This window comes from Phaenicophaeus curvirostris, chromosome 6 (assembly GCF_032191515.1).
Source record: "Phaenicophaeus curvirostris isolate KB17595 chromosome 6, BPBGC_Pcur_1.0, whole genome shotgun sequence".
NCBI lineage: Eukaryota > Metazoa > Chordata > Aves > Cuculiformes > Cuculidae > Phaenicophaeus > Phaenicophaeus curvirostris.
Window position 1 is genome coordinate 35,138,882 of NC_091397.1, and position 20,594 is coordinate 35,159,475.

General features: G+C 41.2%; 1 protein-coding gene across 4 annotated transcripts in view; it reads left to right on the plus strand.

Moving 5' to 3' along the window:
• Positions 1-20,594, plus strand: part of GLI3 (GLI family zinc finger 3) — a 209,099-nt gene that overhangs the window by 61,864 nt on the left and 126,641 nt on the right. For 3 of the 4 annotated variants that reach the window (XM_069859764.1, XM_069859767.1, XM_069859765.1), the window contains exon 3: positions 6,548-6,790. In XM_069859764.1, the coding sequence (XP_069715865.1) occupies positions 6,548-6,790 (243 nt within the window). Of the gene's footprint in view, positions 1-2,319; positions 2,417-6,547; positions 6,791-20,594 lie in introns of those variants that run through there. The other variant, XM_069859768.1, reaches the window with a different exon arrangement.

Genomic DNA, 20,594 nt, shown 5'->3' on the forward strand with positions numbered 1-20,594 from the left:
CTCTCTGATCCAGGTATCTGAAAAAGTTTATCTGAATTTTATGCTGCTCTGTACCATTAGCAGATTCCCCAGAAGTCTTGGGGAAGGATTACATGCACAGCTGGAAGAGGCTGTGAGCCATGATCTGCTGATAGCAAGGCATCGTTGACTTAGTGTTGGAGCATGTACAGGCCTAGTCTTGTCTCCTCCAGGTTCGTGGGAGGTCTGCCATTGAACCAGAGGAGCACAGGATTAGGCTCTGTTTTGAAAGTCCTAGAAACTATCTTGATGCACTGGGTTTCTGGCTTCCTCTTTACTTTGAAAACAAGGACTCAGCTGAGTTGTGCTGTAAGTGCGGTGAAAATGATTGTGTCTCGTGTGGAAAACTATGGAGGGGTGTAGTACTATGTATGTATGTATTATCAGGATTGGGTCCTCTTTCTGCCTCATCGACAAATCCTCTTTCTGACACTGAAAGTTAAAGATGATGAACAAGAGGATATACAAGATTTCTCAAAATAAACAAAAAAAACTCCCAAGCCAGAGTAAAGAATTGTGTATTCATATTCCAAAGGTCTCAAATAATTTCCTGGAAAATACTATACATGTGATAATGGGAAAATAACTAAGCTGAAAGCCCATTACAAATGGGACTATAAATCTATACATTTTCAGTGGTGAGCACAGATAATGTGTTCTATTTATAAGCACAAAAGTCTTGTATAGGGTATGCTTAAGCATTTCAAATAAAGTGAGTACTGTACTTGTTATCTAACAGATTTTGTAGTCTCACTTATTGAGTCTATTTTTAAAACCAATTATGTGCATTGTGCTTCATATCTGTGTTAGTGTTTACAGAGCATGTATTTCTTGTGCAGTTGCTCCAAATTGCAGGAAAATAACAAACTTGGAACCAAAAGCACCCAATTTAAACTTGTGTACCCATGCAAAACAAAGCGTTGGTTACAATACGCAGTGTTTTTAAAGGAGAGCACAGTCCTAGAGATGTTTCCTCCAGCTTTGCTCATAAGGTGACCAGAGAGTAGCAGTCAGGGTGCGTATGCAAGAAGGCATAGATACGTGTGTCCTAATGAGCCTGGCAACTGCTTTATTGCATCATTTTAAGGAAGAAAATATCAAGTCTCAAAAACTTAGACCTTCTTACACATGAAGGAAATCGCTTTCTTACTTAGTTATCTATTCCATTAAGAAACTTAAGTCGTCAATCTTTTTTATACCCCCCCCCCCCTTCCTTCTGGCTTACAGCAACCTAAAATGCTACTTTTCTGGGAAAGACTGATATTCTGACTTCAGTTTTGTAATTTAATGATGGAGAGTTTCCTTAGTAAACCAAATTTAGAGTACTAGAATGCTTATCTTATATCCAGACCTTGAACATAAAAGGCATTTTATACCAGCAATTGTTCATTTAATGAGCAATTGCAGAGTGCAGGACGGTTAAGGGATTGAGCTATATGCACCATTATTGCAAGAAGTATTCCGAAATACCAGAAATAGGACGTAAGCTCTGATCAGGGGGACTGTGAGCACAATTACCTTCTTTTCAAATCCTTCTGTGACACTGCGGGAGGAAAAAGGACTTTGAAACTTGAAAGGAAAGAGCTTGCTTTCAACCTCAAAAGCTAGGAGGAAAGGGCTCTGAAATTTGCTCAGTATTCCCAATTCACCATTAGCCTGTTTCTTCCTTTAGCCTCAAGGCATTCTCCGCTTTTTGAAAAGATGTTAAGAAATTCAGTCACAATAGAGAGCCTAGTTTTGAACATGTTTCACTCGGTCCATTGAGGTCTGGTCTTCAGCCTTTGTGTGGGGTGAATTGAGCTGAGCAGCAAGCTGGTTGGGGAGAGGTGAATGAGCAGTCTCTGTGCAGTCACAAATTCTGGCAAAGAAAAGATTATCCTTTCCTTTATTTTACAATATGCATTCCTGTACAATCCTGCTAATGGCAATACGCGGAGCTGAGCTTGTGCTTAGGTCAATATGGAGCACTTGGTTTATAGCAACTCTTGTTAAGTTTGTCTTGTAATTGAAGCTGCTGTTGACCTTGCTTGGAGACCATTTGTAAAACCGTTTATTTAGCATAAACTGAAATAATAAACCCTCCTTCTCTTAGGCCGATTGTGATAGGGTGACATTAGTTTGATTTAATGATTAGCCGCCTGACCCCTCAGCTAGAGAGAGCTGCTTGAATAGGGAGAGTTCACTAGGAAGCACACAGGAAGAATACTAATGAGCTTGTTAAATTTAGCATGGCACCAACCACTTTTAATTCCTCTAATGGGAGAAGTACTACCTCTGAGAGAGAGGGAGGGAGGAGAGGGAAAAGGGAGGGAGGAATGCCCACATCCCGATAGCCAGAGAATTTTGGTCAAAAGAAGAGCTTGGAGGGAGCGTCAGCCAGGGTCTCTTGGACAGAGTTGTAAGTACCTTGTCTCTTCTCTTACCCAGCCGAAGTGTGTCAGCAGATCGGTCATGAGACAGTAACGCTCTCTGCAAGTTGCATGCAGAAATACGGCGATGAAACATAATACATAAACAGATTTAACTGAGCTGATGCTGTCTCATTTAAGCATGAGTCTCTCTGAAGTGTGTTGAGACTGATTTTTAGTGTGGTGTGTCAGTAGATTTCAATTTCATTTTTGTTTGCTGACTTTAAGAGGTTTAAAGTAAAAAAGCTTCCTTTGTCTCGGTCTACAATAAAAGAGCAAAAAAGTTCAACAGGGAAAGAAAGCTTAATGGATTTTTGCACTGGGTTTAGGTTTTTCTTGATTTTCAATTTTCTGGGTAAATTAGCTGAGCAATTAAAAATACTTTTATCCAGGCATGCTGTCCAGTGTGAGTTTTTTGGAAAAGCTTGTTGATTAAATGAGGTGCTCCATGGTGCTCAGCACTTCTAATAAAAACTCCTTCTGATGAGAATAGCAGGACTAAATCGGGTATTTCTCAGTCGATGGGAAAACCTTGGATTAATGTGATCACTCCAGGCTGCGAACTTGTAACATGTGTCTCTGGCTGTTGGCTTGTTAAGACAGAGTAGGGTATACATGAAGAAAGAGAAGCTTATGCAGATTGCTCTTGGGGCCTGATTACTTTTTATTCTGTTTTCTTTTCTTATTTAACCCCTTTCTCCTACACCCACAAAAGGCAGGATGAACTATGCTAGAGTCAGTGGGGTCCCACCAATGGGAAGCACGTGGAGATGAGGGAGGATCAGGCCCCTTAACTTTGGCATTCATCTCTCTGCAAGATATTAGCAAATTGGATGTTCCTTTTGACCCTAAAGCTGGCCACTTCTAAAACGTGAGCAGAGGAGTAACAGTTGTCATGTGTTTGGCTGTAAACCCCTTTGGCAGATGCTGCTGGAGGAGCAGGCTGTTTGCTTACATTTTTGCTATAGTGTCCCACTTGTTGCCATGGTGGACAGTATGTTTCTGTCAATAATTTGGCCTGGCGCAGCTTGCCTGCACTTACTCTTAGAACTTTATTGAACAATTCAGCTCAAACAGAACAAGATTAGACAGCTTTCGCCTTTTGGCTCGCTGGAGTTGCTCGCCTGCCATTGTGGAAGTCAGTAGTGTTACTGCAAGTGGAGTTTCCTGCTCAGTGCCCAGGGAACTCCTGCAAACCACTCGCCTGTTCGTGTCTTGGAGTGCGGATGCTGTCAAGTTGCTCATCTGCCCCTTATCAAAAGAAGCTCAATATTGTGGAGCCTGAACTAAACACTTAGCAAGATGTCTGGCCATCAGATATGTCTTTGTTATTGCAAAAACACCATCATGTTTACCTAAAAAAAAACAACCCAAACTTCTGATTTTTACATGGTAGACAATGCACAGAAATGTTTGACTTCTAACAACACGCGACAGTGATTTCATAATGGCGAGACAGATGATTGATGCAGAAGGAAAAATACTGATTTTTTTGTTTTCTTTTTCTTCTCGAGGAACCAAAGAACATAAGCTTATTAAAACAAAATATATTTTTCCTTTAGTTTCAAAGTTATTGAAAGTAGGTTTTGAATTTCATTGAGCAGTTTGGAAAATCAACTTGTTGCCTAGCAGTCACTAGTACCTTGATTCATGACACATGCATGTTTTCAGAAGGGAGGAATAAAAGTGGAGCCTGCAGACAGACGTTAACTTCTTGTTGTATCTCAGGATGGCAGTTTTAACAAATATTATCTTTATATGGAAGAGTAAAAGAACTGAAATCCTGCCTGTTCCTCGGATTGATTATAGAGCTCCACAAATCACTCCAGCTTCTTATTTCTGTGCTTTGGTAGCACAGGTTAGCTTACTCTGCTTAAGAGTCTGTCAGGATTTCAAATGGAGTGTAATCCCCTATTTTTGCAAGAGTTTACATCTCATCAGTGGAAGTTCACTCTAGGTTGAAATTTAATATAAAAGACTCCGGCTAGAGAGAAACGTGGTGGAAAATATGACTTTAAGGTGATTTATTTTTAATTTTTTTTAGTTATACGATCAGCTTTCTGAAAACCTCATATAAGTTTTAAAGTTTTAGAGTCCCTGTTGCAGTTGTCTAACTAAAACCAGCTTCAGTGTAAAAAGTTGAAACCTTAAACCCTGTTAATCCAGAGCAGGGACCAGTGCCTGTGCATATTAATAAAAAGTAGAAAAGGGCAAAGGGTTTAAACTCTGCAGTGTTGTTGTCCGTTTCCATTAACTCTTTCTTCTCAGACCCAACCCTGGAAATGCTCTGTATGGAGAATTACAGTTGGCTGTAAAAGGAATTCAGTCCCTGGAAGATGCTGATAAGTCAGCAGACCCCAGTTGCTGTAATACTCAGAGATAGGAAAATAATTAAGCACTCAATAGGCTATGCTGCTGGATTTTCGTGTTGGTGCTGCTTGTGAGAAGAGGGGGCAGGGAGAAACCTGGGGCACTGCATTCAAAGCAATGGTTTTAGATAGTTTATGCATAGAATGGCCAAAATTCAACTCCAGGTATCTATATGTATGGAACCTGTTTCTAATCTAATTTATATGAACGCAAATTGGTTGAGTTACGCTGGTGTCAGGCTTGATGAAAGTAGTCTCCTGGTGAATTGCTGGCTGGTGCTTTCACTGTGTGAACAAGTATACCAGGGCGAGGTACAAGTGAAAATCTAGCCCTGACCTCAAATCTCTGGCAACTGAAGTGCAGTCTAGGCACTGTTGTGAATGATTCTTCCTTGCTTGTGGGTTATAGAGTAAGTGTACCTTAGTTTTATTTCCTAGGAGTGTTTTAATTTCCTTTCTAGTTAACTTTTCTGTGCCTGGTGTTTCATAATCTGAGGTTTCTCATGTACTTTTAGAACTGCTGAGCAACTTTTGAAGCTAAGGGTATTTATCAGTACTTTTCAAGATGTATTGGTGTACGCTCACATGTGCAGCATGGTTGATTGACCAAGGCTGTACCTGGAGCATGAACATGGGCCAAGGATTACAGCTAGCAATCATGCTTGTTTAGAGAAATGTCTCTGTATTTTAAAGCAATACTGCAAGTGAAGGAGAGCATTTACAGTAGAGACTTGTGTGTAGCGAAAAAAAAAGCCTCTGCCGCATGGCATGTGTGAAACGTACCTGGGAAAATGCATCTGGCTTTTAAGGAATAGAACCATTTGCAGGTTTGGTTTTTGCAGGGTGCACAGAGTCTCCAAGGGTTCAAATTCACATGGGAGCAGAGGGTTGGTTCAGCACCTGGTGCGGGGGCTGCCTGCAAGGGAGGTTGGTGGAGCTGTCATTGGTTAACCCTTTTCCTCTCACAAGGAGAACCACAGACCTAGAGGCTTACTCCAGTCTAGGGCTGGGTTTTGACCTTTCTAATTGTGTCCCCACCTGCTCCCCCACCTTTCTTTCCACCTTTTTTCGTTAAGAATTTGTGGGTTTGTCAGTGTGGATATGGGAGAAAGGGAGAGGGGGAGCATGCCCCATCACCATCCACACGTCCATGTGGTGACACTGTTAGAGGGGGCCGCTTGCACCTGCCTGATGCTGATGGCACTGTATCTTGAGGAATTTTACCCCTTTTATTGTTGCCTATGTTACTGCTGATTGCCTTTCTGTAAGAATCCAGCCTCTCCCGCAAGCAAACCTCCAGGAACTGAAGCCGGGCTGCAGAGCAGCGGTGGGTGGCTAGGTTTGATTTAGGCCCAGCCAGCGGGGCTCATCTTCTCCTCTTTGTGACAAATCACTTTCTGCCTCCCCGTCAGGCAGCCCAAACTCCCAGTCTCCTTGTCCCAGAGGCAGGAAAACAGCAAGCCTCTGTCTGTTCTTGCAGGATTGATAGCCCCACCAGTAGAGCATCAGTGCATGGGTGACGATGATCTACTGCTCAGCAGCCACCTGCTCTGAACGGGCAGGCTACCCTGGACCATCTCTCATAGCCACACGTGCACCTACTGTCACCAACTTACACCATGAGGAGTGGGTAGTGAGGAGGAGGGTGTAGGGGGGAGAACTTATCCTTATTGTATATGCTATAAACGGGCTAAAAGTGCGTGTCTCTCTTTCTCCTTCCCTTCTCTCTTTCTACTCCCTCGTTTTTTGCAGAGGATGAAAGTCCTGGGCAGACCTATCGCAGAGAGAGAAGGAACGCGATCACAATGCAGCCGCAGGGTGGGCAAGGCCTCGGCAAGATCAGTGAAGAGCCTTCCACGTCGAGCGAGGAAAGGGCCTCATTAATCAAGAAGGAGATCCATGGATCTATATCGCACCTTCCCGAACCTTCTGTACCTTACCGTGGGACACTCTTTACCATGGACCCCCGAAACGGTTACATGGACCCTCATTACCGTAAGTATCGACTGCCAGTTCATTTTGGGATGCAAAGTTGGAAGGCTGTCAAGGCTGTCAGATTTGATGCAATTTTATTTGTCGCCTTGAATCGTCCCCAGGGAGAAGTGCTTTGTCTGGGGGGGTGTTGGGTGTTGAGGCAATACAATCTTTTTTTTTCTGAAGTTAAAAACCAGGGGGCATTTGCATTGCAACTTGAAATTATCACAGGCCTCTGCAAAGCAGCTTCCACAGGACATCTCATCTGTTGCTAATCCTCCTCAGCCATCCAGGGTTGCATTTGTTCCACCTCCTTAATACATGAAGAAAAAAAGCCTCATTAAAGAAAGCACAGAATGAAAACGAAACTGGCTTTAAAATCCCTCTTTTAAAACAATGTTAAAGTACAGTATTAAGAGGAGGAAGGACTGTGCCTTGTACAGTGAGAACTGGTGGGGAGGAGGAATTGGAAGATTTATTCTGTGGTTTTCGGGTTTTTGTTCTATTTCGGAGGTTTCTTAGGGTTTCACGTGTGTGTTTGGATCTGTGGGTTGGTGGAGTGGTTTTGCAATTCTCTTCCCCAGATACAATTCCGTGAAGTTGTAGGGGGGCGGAAAAAGGCAAATGGTTTCAACTTCTGAATTCCTGCTCAGGCATTAATAAAAAAGTAAGAAATTAACTGACACTTGAACACAGATGTGGAATGGATTTCTCCACAGGCAAAATATGAGAGAGTTAAGCAATTTTTTTTTCATCTGCTTCTAGTTTACAAAAAAAGAAAGAGAATAAAAATCATTTAGTTGTGTAGTAATGAAGTACATCTTGAGGTGTCAAGGCTTGTGCCTTTTGATTATAGATTTATCACCCAGTCAGGATACAGATTTGCCATTTAACCTTCCCGTCTCCAGTTCCAGATGATAGGTTTAAGACCCACAAAAAGGGGCCAGTCTGCATTGGTTTTTTTTTTTTTTTCACCACATCATTCAGAAATTTTAGTGTTTTAAGGCAAAAGGTCATTATCCAGACAACTGATTAGTGAGGACAGCTGATTAGTGCATGTTTTTTTGCTAAAGAAAGTGCCAAGGATAAAAGCTAATTTTATCCCTTCATTAGTTGGGCTAGCAGCAAAGGAGAATGTTCACTCATCAGGATGCAGATCAAAGTGTGTCTTGCACAACCTTAAGTCTCACCAGCCTCCTTTCTAAAAAAAAAACAACCCAGCATGATTGTTAATAAGAATGGAGGTATTATGAGAAAATGAACACTCGTTTTCTTTACACTTTAGATCAGTATTTAAGAGAAAAGTTTGCATTTAATTTTTTGAGCTCTCTTCCAGTGTAGGCAGTCAGTTTCTGTACACCCTCCTCCTCTCTTGCAAAGCCCTGCTCAAAGCCTCTGGGGGAGTTACTCATCTTTCTGCCAAGGAGGATGTGTTGCAGCACACCAGCGGCAGATGCGTCTGCCAGAGATACGTGCATGTGCAGAGCAAACGACCGCTCACGAGCGGCAGTGTATAGAAATATTAGCTTGAAGGTTGGAGTCATCATTCGTAGCTTACCATTTCTTAATGCAACCCCTGAATCTCACTTAAAAAAAAGTCATATTGGGGAAGCAAAATAACTCCTTTGTTTGTAGGAAGTACGGCTGGGGAGAGATGAAATGTGTGACAGAACTCCCCAAACAAACAAAAAATCTTATGCTGAATTTAGTGGTGACTATTGCCATCCCTTAAATCTTGTTCAAAGTTTTATTGATACTACTGAAGATTCAGATTGAAGAAAATGGGAGGCTTGTCTGAATGAGTCTGAGTGGTTTGCATTTAGTTTATTTTGGTTTATTTTATTGAATTTGCCTTTTGACAAGAGTTCTCAAGATTTGATGAAGCTACTGTGTCTGTATTGTGACCAATAATGCTAGCTAGTTAGGATGAGTGGGCCTCAAGAAAGGCACTGATATCAGAAGTTGAGAGAACAGAAGTTATTCAGCATGTAACAGTAGAGAAACAGGAGGTGAGTTAATTCTAAATGAGCAACATGATCTAAAAGCAGAAGTCTATGTCAGAAAACATCAGATAGGCAGCCCTGCTTCACCGCTGCTGTAAGGGAGCTGTACATTTGTACTCACTGATTTATAAAGTCCCTCAAGCTATTAATGTCAAATAAAGAGCCATCATGCTTTTATTTACCTTTAATAGATAGAGAAGGACAACTGAAGAGACAAATGTCTAGTTAGATTTATAGGACAGCAGACAGACTTACTGAAATTTTCATAGTAATTTTATCATTTATATATGTAAGACACGCTTTCATCAAAGTTGTGACTATATTGAGGCTGACACTTATAGTGGTCCATATGAAGAAGACTGAATAATGTAAGCATACCTCAATCCAACTGTAGCAACAGGTGAAGAACCAACAAAGCTCTCATTCCCTTCCTTAGTTTCTTGCCAGTTGTGCATATGGGTAGAAAATATTGTTTTAATTCAACATAGTTGGGTATATAAGCAGTCAGAGTAATTCCTTAGTTTCCCTTTGGTTGGAAAATACAGACTTTTCAAGATGCCTAATTTGTGCTTCTATTTATACCCACTTTGTATTTAAAAGTGCGAGCAGGCTTCCTGTAACACAGGAAAAGGGAAAATAATTTTTTTAAAGAAGAACATCTGTATATTTTTGTGGCAAGAAAAGAGCATTTCAGTCAACTGTGTGTGGAACGTGTGTGCCCTCCAGGAGTTGCAGTTATTAGAAGCAACTTGAATGCTTTGCATTTCTACATGTAAAATGCATGTCTTTGTGTATATCCATTGTAGGATTTTTTTGTTATAATTTTCTTCCTAATTAAAATGACTGATGTAAATGTTGGAAATAATAGTTACCATATATGTGGAATAAATATCTCACTGAGGGGGAGTTTGCTGTCGTGCAGAGTGTGGGTAGGGATGATAGTTCTGTTTCAAGTGGACTAGCTTTTCAAACAGCTGGGATGAAACATGCTGTAGAGCTGGCGGTCCTTCAGCGCTGCCACAGAGCCCCTTAGCCGTTTAGCAGATGAGAATGAGAAAGCAGCCTCGTGCTCAGCTCTCAGCCCTATGTCCTCCAAGATATAAGTGGGAAAACATATAGGCCTGAACCATAAATTCTTGTTTTCTGTTTTTTTATGTTATGAATTTCTTAAGCACCACTTAAACACTGCTCACAAAGTGTGGGAGTTTTTTTTTTTATTTTTTCAAAACTTTTTTCTTTTTAAAAGCGTTAGGGCAAATGACAAAAATGCTGGAGTTTCCTTTCACGTGTTGCACTTTTATTAAGGAGAGCAGGGTTACTGAGAGTAATCACAGTACTTCTTAAATAGATATAAACCCCCATGTTTCTCTAACAGATTGCAGTGGTAGTTGGAGCCCCTTGTTAATGTAAATTCTGTCTCTAGAGGTGGGGCTGAGGCAGGGGAGGTGGGGATAGCAACTTCCCTTTGTTATTCTCTTCCCCAGTTTTAATTCCCACGAAGATTTATGACAGCGCTAAGACTGCCTGTCTCACAAGCCATTCTTCATGGAAAAAATGAATCATTCCTGATGTAAACACTTTGATTTAAAACATACTGCTCGTATTCTTCCCTGGGTTTCACAGCTCATCTGAAAGAATTGTTAGTTCCTAATTAGTAAAGCCTGAAGAATTATCTTAAGTAAAAAGCAATGACAGTTCATTTGGCTCTGATCTAAAAATTTGCATGTACAGAATGGCCCTGGCAGGATTCTTTTTCTGGTACACCCCTTCATCTCAAAGAGGTAGGAACTCACTCCTTTCTTTCCCCCCCCGCCCCTATTTTTTCTTTTCCTTCCTTACCAGGGATTTATTCTGCTGGTTTTTGAAGCTTCTATATCTGTCTGGGGAAGTGGGAACTGCTTATTGCACATTTCATAGGATTAACCATCCAAAGGTATTGATTGCCCTTAGTTCCCACTGACTGTGCCTGGACTTGTCCTCTGTAAGGATCAGGCCCCACATAACTGCCCCAGGTTAGATTACCCACTGTTAGTGCCATCTCAAAATCAATTTGCAACGTGAAGAAAAGACTACAGCAAAGAAAGTACAGTGCTGGTTCACTAAGTGCACTTGTTCATTTACTGCGTTTTAATTTCTATTGACAAGAATTCCCCTTCATTGATCTCCCCATAGACAAGGAAAAAGAAGAAAAAAAAAGAAAGAGGAAATTAGATTCTGTTTCTACAAACACAAACTGGAAACTGCTGCCACCAGCAGATGAGCTTATGGGGGGGAATTCCCATTTGCTTTGTAGAGAGGGGAGCCAGTGGCCTCCCTTATCATCTCCCTGGCACATTTTGGAATCCCAGAGGGACAACTGAGACACTTCAGGATTGTCCCAAAGTGAGCACTTTTCTAAGCTCACCTCTAGCTTCTCAGCATCAGTGGGTGGCAGGAGCTTGGGACAGCTTTTTATAGCGGGTTTCCCCACAGCCTTATTGGAGACCATTAGGAGAGTGTCAGTGAGGAATCCTTGTAGAGATTTAGGGCCAGGGTCTTTAAAGACATTTAGAGGTTCTTCAATTTCAAAGTGACTTTGGCCTCTTAAATACCTCTGAAAATCTGGGTTCTACTTCTTCCACTCTTTCTGCAGCATTTTGCAGGGGAGGGACTTAAGTGCTTTAGTTACAAAAACTCTCCACTGACAATGATTTATGGGGTGGTTTCCAAATGTTGTCAAGAAGGAGCAGCTGAAAAAAGTCAAATCTAAAGCTTTTGATAAAACTCATGGGGGAAAAAAAGCCTCAAGTATGAAAGAGAATGTCAGATTACTGATGTCAGCTGAGGAACTGAAATGTTGGTCTTTAAGAAAATTAGCATGTTTGCAGAAACAGTTTGGGGATAAGAGTATGAAATATAATAGCCTCCAACGAAAAAAGGTACTCCTCTCAAAATCAAACTTAGAGTCAGAGGCAGCTTCATTTTGAAGTGTAGGAAGGTGCTGCAGACTCTATAAATGGAGCTTATAAATGGAAATACCTTCTCCAAGATGCCTCCCAAACCTCCCAGGTTGTGTTTGGGAAGTTCTGCTCATTACAAGTACTTTTGCCCATTTTGCTGGAGCCCTTCTGTGGAATAAGCAGAGAGTCCTGGAGCTGCTTCCGCTGTGTGATGCTCTTATTTGGAAGAAACAGCTGCATCCCTAGATTTACAGCTAGAAGTGGCATATAATAATGTCTTTCCTTTCTTTTCTCACCCCTCATCATGAAACAGACTGCAGAACAGTCAATATCTGAAAGGCCTTCAGATTAATGTCGTTGAGAAACTGAAAGGTGATCTTTTAGGGATTTTTTGCTTGGTTTTGGCTTTAAGGTTAGGTAAATACATATCTTGTAATATTGACCTATTTTCCTTGTCATTACCAGTAGTATTAATTTCACTTGGGAGCTATAGGCAATGATGTGGAAAGAGGTGATCCTGTTTGTGTGGAGGGTAGGTTAGGATATTTGACATATCTTATGGCCCTATCATTCTGATGGACTTCAAGATTTTTAAAATGTCCAGAGGATCATATTAAAAAAAAAATAAAATCCCTCTATGGCACCTAAGAAAATTCACCTGCTAGGCAGTACGAGGTATGGAGCCTTCTGAGAAGCAGATGGGTCCTGTTAATCTCTTTCTGGGGTTGTTCAAGTGCATAAAAGTTGTGAGATGAGGGGATTTTGTTTTGTTTTTGGTTTTGTTTTGTTTTTGTTTTTGTTTTGTTTTGGTTTTGTTTTGTTTTGTTTTTAAGGAACAGGGAAGATAAAGACAGAGGATGATTGTGAAAACCACCTCTTTCACAGAATTGCTTTGTCAGCAAGATATTTTAGATGCTTTACAGTATGTTTTTGCTGTATAATGCCCTCATGGAAGGAGAAAGAATACATTGCTCAGAGCCATAGAATCATAGTTAAGAACACTGGAAAAAAAGCCAAGAAGTAATGTAATCCATCTCTTTAGCCTCAAGGCAGATCAGCTGTCACTAAATTAGAAGAGAATGAAACGCTACTTCGAAGTTACTGTGTCCCTCGATATGTGGACATGTCTGTCTTTAAGAGCCTGGTGACAAGATCCATAGTGAATTTGGATGGGTTTTATGTCCCTACAGGATAATTTCTATAGCATCAGCAGCTGGAAGGTATGTGTGTGGAAATTGAGCAGCCATAAAAATCTGAGTTGAAAAGTTCTGATAAAGTTTCCTCTTCCTTCCTAGAGATCCACTAGCATGGAGGAGATATTGCACTTCCCATTGCCGTGTTCTCTGAAAAAAAGACCAACCACCAACCTCCCTCCCCCCCAAAAAAAACAAACCTGAAAGCCCCACAGCCTGACACATAACTGTTGTACTCATTAGTGCTATTTCAACAGGCAAGTTCATTAGTCTTCTCTTTTTATTACTTCTTGGAGTGTCTTTGTGCTGTTTTTGAGGATGCAGGGTGCAAGAGGTTAGCTAAGTACAACAGGTATGTAGGGAATTGATGGATAAAGAAAGGTAAGCATCATTTGTTGCAAATTTTGAAGCGTCTCATAATGTGTGACGTTTTTTTGCCTTGTGAGCATTTCTTGGCCATAGGGACATGATTTGAAAAACAACCTCTCTGACTTGGCTGCTTAGAGCATTAAAAAGGTTAGCCAGAACTTATCGTCATTTGGCTTTTGGTATCAGATGTGTTACCTGCATCTGTAAGGAGTTTTGTGGCTACAACAGTGAGAGTCTTTGTGGCAAAATATGGGGAACACGTGAACTAAGTGCTGGTTCAGTGATGATGATTTTCATCAAGAACTGAAGCAAATTCTCCTGAGCCGATGAGTGCAAGCCATGTGCTTAACCACTGTGCTGCACTGCCAGGGAGATGGTTCTCTTGCATTGGTGGCCTTCTATCTGGTTAATGTGATAGAGGGAATTCAGTTGCCTAAGCAAGTGCCATTTTCATGACTGGGAGGTTCCTAGCTGGTCTGTGTCTGCCACCCTGGAAAGACTCATCTTCCGTACATCCCGTGTCATATTTGTTAACTCTGTATGGATGTCTCAGATACCTTAGGGGGTCCAAGATGGCACTATGTGTCTGTTTTTTGTCAACTGAATCCTTGTCAGTGTTGTAACCAGGTATTTAAGTCAATGTATCCACATGTAGAAAATAAACATTCAAGTTAAGTTCTTTTTTTATCCCCATCCCCACTGTCATCCTCCAGCTCTTGTGAAGAAATCTGTGGCAATAATTAGATTGCAGAGTAGCTAATGCCTATAGGGTGCTCCTCTTTCACAGTTCCCTTGTATTAATTTTGTTGTGTCCTGGGTGCTTGTCACTGACATCTGGCTGTGTACTATCCTTCCTTGCTGCTGCCCATGGGGCCAGAGGGAAGCCCCAGTTTGTGGGCGCTGAAGGAGGGTGTTGTGTCCTGGAGGATGCCCTCAGGTTGGGCAGTGGGGGTGATGGCAGCATGGAGGCGTGCCATGGCTCTCCGCATGGCATGGACTTGTCAAGGGAGGTTTTGAAGAAAGCCAGTGTGGTTCCTCATGACAAGGTGCAGTTTCAGGGTTGTTCCATGGAAGTCTGTCAGCACCAGCTCGTGTACCTGTTGGAGTCCAGGGTCGAACAGGCTTTTGCTTTCAAGGCAGTGTAGATGATTTGGTTGCAGAACTATTTTCAGACTCACTAGCGGATACAGCATTATTCCTATTGATTGAGCTCGGTACTTAGGAGGAAAGCCTTTTAGCCATAGCCGCTGCTTCCTTTTATTCACACCTAGCAACGCAATTAGCTTCCTCTTACCCTGACTCTTGGGTAGTTTACACAGTACTCTCTAACCTCTTGTTGAAACACTGCTCAAATTACTTACAACTGGGGCTCTGGAGCTTGCTCCGTGGGTCACATCCGAGTTTAGAGATATGTCAGGAATGCTTCTTCCTTCAGTGTAGTTATACTGACTACCTTTTTTCATTTACGGTCGTATAACTTACAGCCAAGGCAGCAACCGCTGATGTGGGGAACCAGTACTGTACTGTATCAGCATATTCGTAGCTGTGTTTTAAAGACAACAGCTGCTGTATTTCCATGTAGCCATTGGTATGTGTGGTGGTGATTGGTACACAGCAGCAGGATGTGCATGGGAGTGTTTGTATGTACACGTATGTACATCATCCTCATACTTCCTTTGAAAAATAAGAGTAATGATTTAAAAAAAAAAAAAGAACAAAAGAATGTTTTGTACTGTCTTTCAGAATTTGTCTTGCTGTTTTTGGAGTTCAGCACAGATAGCTCCCCAGATCGCAGCATTGCTTTCTAATCTAAATTACTTGTTTCCTGCTTCATAGTGAACAAGGTAGCAGAGAGGGTCCCCCATTGTTCATTCTGGTTTCCCTTTTGCATTTCAGTGCTGCTCTGAGCTATAATTTTTCCCAAACAGCCAAACGGCGCTGATCGAGAACCCAATGAATTCAATGAATCAACAGCTGCTGGCTTCAGTGAACTTTGTAATAATCCCAAGTTGCCTTATATTCTACCCTTTCATCTTACCTGCTCCTCATGCTAGTTGTAATTTAAAATCATAATTCCCAAGGATCCATGTTACCATTTCGCAAATGAATAGCTGAACATTGTTATTCCTCTATCTACAGTCCCCTGTTGAAGTAGCTTATGGTAACAAGCCAAAAGTAATGGCATATGACATACTTCCAAATAAACGGCTGATTATGGTAACAGCTGAGCATAACACCATACCAAGTGTTGAAGCAAATAACTAATGAGGTAGAATGTGTTGAAATAAATTTCATTCCAGCATGTCACACTCCTTAGTGTAAAAAGGTACTGCATTTGATTTGTATGTTTTTTCATCAACCTGCCTACAGATACAACTGTTGAAAACCTTCAGCTTTGGCTTTGACTTCTGTTAATGTCGTTGTTGAAATGAAATTGGGTTGCTTGGGTGAATCAGGTTTGTTGGATCAAGGCCTGTGTTATGTATAAACAGTGGTTGCTCACTTTACTGGGATGGACCAGCATGGTACAGTGATAGGAAGTTGTTGGCACCAAAGCCATGTTTCATGCTGGACGATATTTGAGTTGGCATCAACACCACTGATCTACAGTGTTTTTAACAATAAAATTGGCGCCAGACATTGAAAACATTAATTGCTGCTATGATAGGAGTGGAATTTTTTTCTTCTTTTAACTAGAAGGGAGAAGAGGATCACTAGTCATATATCTCTGGCTAATCATTGAGCTGCCCAGTGCTTGGGATGTTTGTCTGAGACTGGCACTGACCATAGTCTGTGCTTATTTCCACTCTTAAAAGTTTTCAGTTTTTCTTGATTTGTCAGCTTGAGTACAGAAAATTTAAACAAGCTTATAAGCATATAAAGCCAACTGGAAGAAACCCCTTAGAAATAAAGACCAAAGGCCTGATTTGGCATTCTCTGCTCCCATGGAATAAATTACAAAACCTGAATGAAACCTGAAATGCTGGCCCGTGAAAGTGCGTTTGGGTTCTGTGGCATGTGTCTTCTGAGACTGTAGTTATTTATCCTGTACATCACAGATTAACACATACCTTATGTTTAGTAGTGCCTTCCACCCTCTGCACTAGAAACCAGAAAGGCAGATTGAGACTATTGGCTGCTGTAATGGTTCCTCCCATAGGTGTTAGATTTGTGTGCATGCTGCTCTGAAAAGGTGGTCTGTGCAGGAAGGTTAAAGTATGCTGCACCTCTGCATCCTGCCCAGCCTCCCTTTCTGGGGTTTTTCAGTAGACAGCGTGTGGGAGCGAGCGTTGCCCATGTTGTGCAAACACCTAGAGCTTGCCTGGTCATGCAGGGTGCTGCTGGACCAGAGGAGTTCTGGGCCAGTTACTGCTGAGGCCGTGCTTGAAGGCTGGCAAAGCACAATGATGACATGCCATATCTTAATGGAAGCTTCTGCGCTGCCTTTATGAAATGATGTAGACACAGATACTGCTTATTAAGACTACATGAGCTGTTGACACAGCTCTTTGAGGAAGACCGTCATCTGAATCGGTGTGCACTGCTGATTGTTGAGAAGTGACTGCTGTATTTTCTTACGGGAGCCTGGTGCCAGCCTGACACTGCTCTGTGGTCCTGAAGCACAATACCCTGTTATGGAGATTGTCATATGTATGGGAAGAAGTCATCTTCAACTTTAAATTCCTTCTGAGCACTCCTAGGCCAGATCATTTTGGCAACATATGTCAATATATCTTGGCTCCAGAAAATGCTATGGACTGCTCAGTGTTTTCCAAGTAAGGCCTTTTTTTTTTAATTAACATTCAGACCCTATGTATCCGTTCCTTGTTTGTGGCAGTCTTTGCTCACCTCTGTGTAATGATGAGAGATCAAGTGTCCATCTGAGATGTTTGATGCAGAATGTCTTACCATTTATATGGTTGGTTGAATTTTCCCAGCCGTGATTTCCCAGGAAGCTTCAAAAGCAGAAGGTTCATTCTCGCTTCCATCCTGCTGTGTAATGGTTTCATGAGCCCCACCTGATTGCAGCTAATGACATTCCTTTATTTAGCCGGTGCAGGGAACTGAGCAGTGCTGTTGGCAGGCAGTATCCTCTTCAGTCTAGCTATACTTTGCTTCTTATTTTTCTGACAGTGCCATGCAATTAGAAGACGAGGGCTTAAAAACTGGTCCAGAATTGACTGAGTGCAAGAGTGAGAAACCTGAGTTGGGAGATGTAGCAGCATTCCTCCTCAGCCCAGCCTGTTTAGGATCGTGGCTTGCAGCTATCAGGATAAAATCTGATGACAAGCCCCTGAACTCATCTTCTGCTTTCTGCAACTTAGGATGATACCTACTGGAAGTATGTGTCACCAAGGTGGTGGGAGCATGGTTGCCAGTATATCGTTGGTTACAAACTGAAACCCTGATGTGTGACATTCATGGTAAAGCCATATCCCTGTGTGCGAGCTGGATCTGTACTTCATGTCAGCATACGTGTGTGTCTCAGGTAGCAAAGTGTTATTTATTCAAACTGACCAACTCTTTTTGTTTTAATCTAGGATGAATTCAGCCCTGTTACAGTATGCCGGACAATGATATTATAGGATATTTGTGTACAGTATGTGAAGCATGAATACACTACGTTAATTTGGCATTTTCTCTGTGGCTTGTTGCTTCCTGGTTATTTTCCTGCATATTTTTGTAATGTGATTTTTTCATATACTTCTGTATTATGGACCTTTTTGTTTTTTTAAGCTATCTCTGATATGCAGCTTTCATATCTTGGCTCCCAGCAACATTGAACCTCATTGTAAAGTCCCTTCGTGTAAAAGCCATCTAGTTATAACTCTCAAAAATAAGAGGCTTGTCTCCTGAGAACAGCTCCATATTGCGGGTGGAGTATAATCCTTAACATTGTTTTTTTGCTTTCAAATAGCTGGGGACAGTAAGTCAAGGAGTGAGAACTCCCTTTGTTTCATGTAGTGTGCGTTGCAGGGAAAGAATGTAACAGAGCAGAAAATGAAGAAAGACATAAAAGAATCTCAGCTCAAGGAGGTCAGATCCATCACAGGCTTAGTGTTGCCTTCAAAGATGCCTGGGACAGGTGGCAGTTCAAGACAATCAGAGGAGAAGCATCCGCTAGCGCCGAGATAAGGGATTCTTGCAGAATCCTGCTATCTGGTCCCAGTTTGCTTTGATGTAACTCTGCTAGAGAAGACTTCTGGGAGCAGGCTACTGCTTCCCTCCGTGATAGGCTGCTGTTGTTCAGCCTTTTAAGGTCTCATTACAGTGGTCCTTGAGGATTAATCCTCTTTAAGGTTTACATGGGAATGGTTTTGTCTGAAGGCCCAGCCAGGGACCTCAATACCACCTGTACAAAGCATTATTGCATTCTTTCATTCTATTTTTTTTTTAAGTGGCTCATATTTAACAGTATTTGACAGAAAGTAAAACTAAACGTCTCACCTTTTCTTTTGCTTCCCTCTTTGGCTATTTCTGGGTTTTTGTTGAGCACAGCTTGAGCAGTCCTTTGCAGACACTGAACCATTAGCAGTAAATTGCACGCTTCCGGTTACTGTACTCAGCCTGCTGGTTTTGGCAGCCCTTCTGTTTCTTTTCTTCTCCTGCACCCAGCCCCCTTTCTCCTTTTTGAAGGAGGGGAGTGATGATGTTTGGTTTCAGAATCAGAAAGTCATCCCAATGCCGGTTTATTCCTGTGCCTGTGCTGCATTCATTTATTAAAAAAGATGCATCCCCACTTCTAAGGGTTTGTTTATGAAAAACATTTCCTGTTTTATCCAAGGGGCAAAGCCTGCTGTCAGTGACATAGCAGCAAGCAGAGTGCAGCAATAACACATGTGGGAACCGTACCTGGGGTCTGGTGATGCGACGGGATGCAAGTACCTTCTAGTGCTCTGATATATTCTGTTATTGGTACTGTTTCTGTGTAACTATTATAGATCTGCATCTTGGAGATGGAAAAAAGCCATGCAGCCTTGATTCCAAAGAAAGGAATGTTACTCTCAACTGGATTTTCTTTTCTTCAGTGCTGTTCATTTCTTCCACAATTGGACAAAGTGTTACGAAGTCATTCTGATACTATAGCTTTAAGATAGTGGTTGAAGTATAAGTAAGACAAAGGTTCATCTTGGATAAGGGAAAACAGTATCAGTGACCCTGACAGGTAAAAGTAAACTCTGAGGGTAATAAATAGCTTAAAGGACTCATCCCTGTCACGCAGTAGAGGTCCTTAAGTTTAGCTCCTCAGAACCTATATTAAGAAGCTTGATGGCCCTAATTCAAATTATTATGAAAGGTGATAGTGTGTTTTATTTTAAAAAATGACATATTTCTACTCTGCAAGAACAAGTTGAATCCTTTTGGGATAAAATAATGAATTGTGCATTGTTGCCTATGGAGTACCTGGTCATTAGTTATGTAGTGATTTTACTTTACGAAGAAAAAAAAAGTCAAAGAGTGCCTTCACAAGGCTTCTGAGTTGTTTTTCAAGTGTTCTGTTTCAAAGTTGTGTTATGTCGAAAAGTACTCATGATGCATGTACAGCAGATTAGATTTTTTGTCTATAAAAGAATTATAGGGAACCCTATAGCTAATGATGGCTGTAAAAACTCTGTAGTGCCATTCTTAACATACATATGCCTGTGACCTTCATACACTCTTACATTTCCAAACTGCACATAATTTAAGAGTAATGCACATATCTAATTTTTACTGTATTTATGAAGATTGTTAAATTCTGCCCATACAAATTTTTTTCCCTAACAACTAATTCTGAAAGGGTGGGAAGATGAGAGAAGCAGAAACTAAGGGAAAAAAAAAAAGATTAACTAAAATAAAGGTAATAAAACATGTCACAGTGTGAAGTGCTGTAGATCCCTTCAAGAAGACCCGTCTTCTGAAGAAAAATAGGCAAATTCTTGGCAGCCTAACTTTATACAGACACACCTGTCTGAATTATATATACACATGCAATCAAATGGTTTAGCCACAGTCTTGATGCATATATTGAATATGTGTATAAATAGAATAATCTATGCTTACCATCTCTAACATACAAATACTTTGAATAATGTGACATTAAATCTATGTCCCCTTTTCTAATTTCATGTTAGAGCTAGTTGTCAGCAATTTAGACTTCCCTAGAACTATTCTGAAGGACGCTGGTACATTTCTGACTTCAGAAAATACAGCGTATGTGAGATTTTTGTTTTCCCACTTATGACAAATGCATGGGTATTGCCAATGCTAAGTATTAAATTCACTTTAATGGCTGTTTGTTTAATTTCAATGTAAGGTGCCATTATGAGCCATCTTTTCA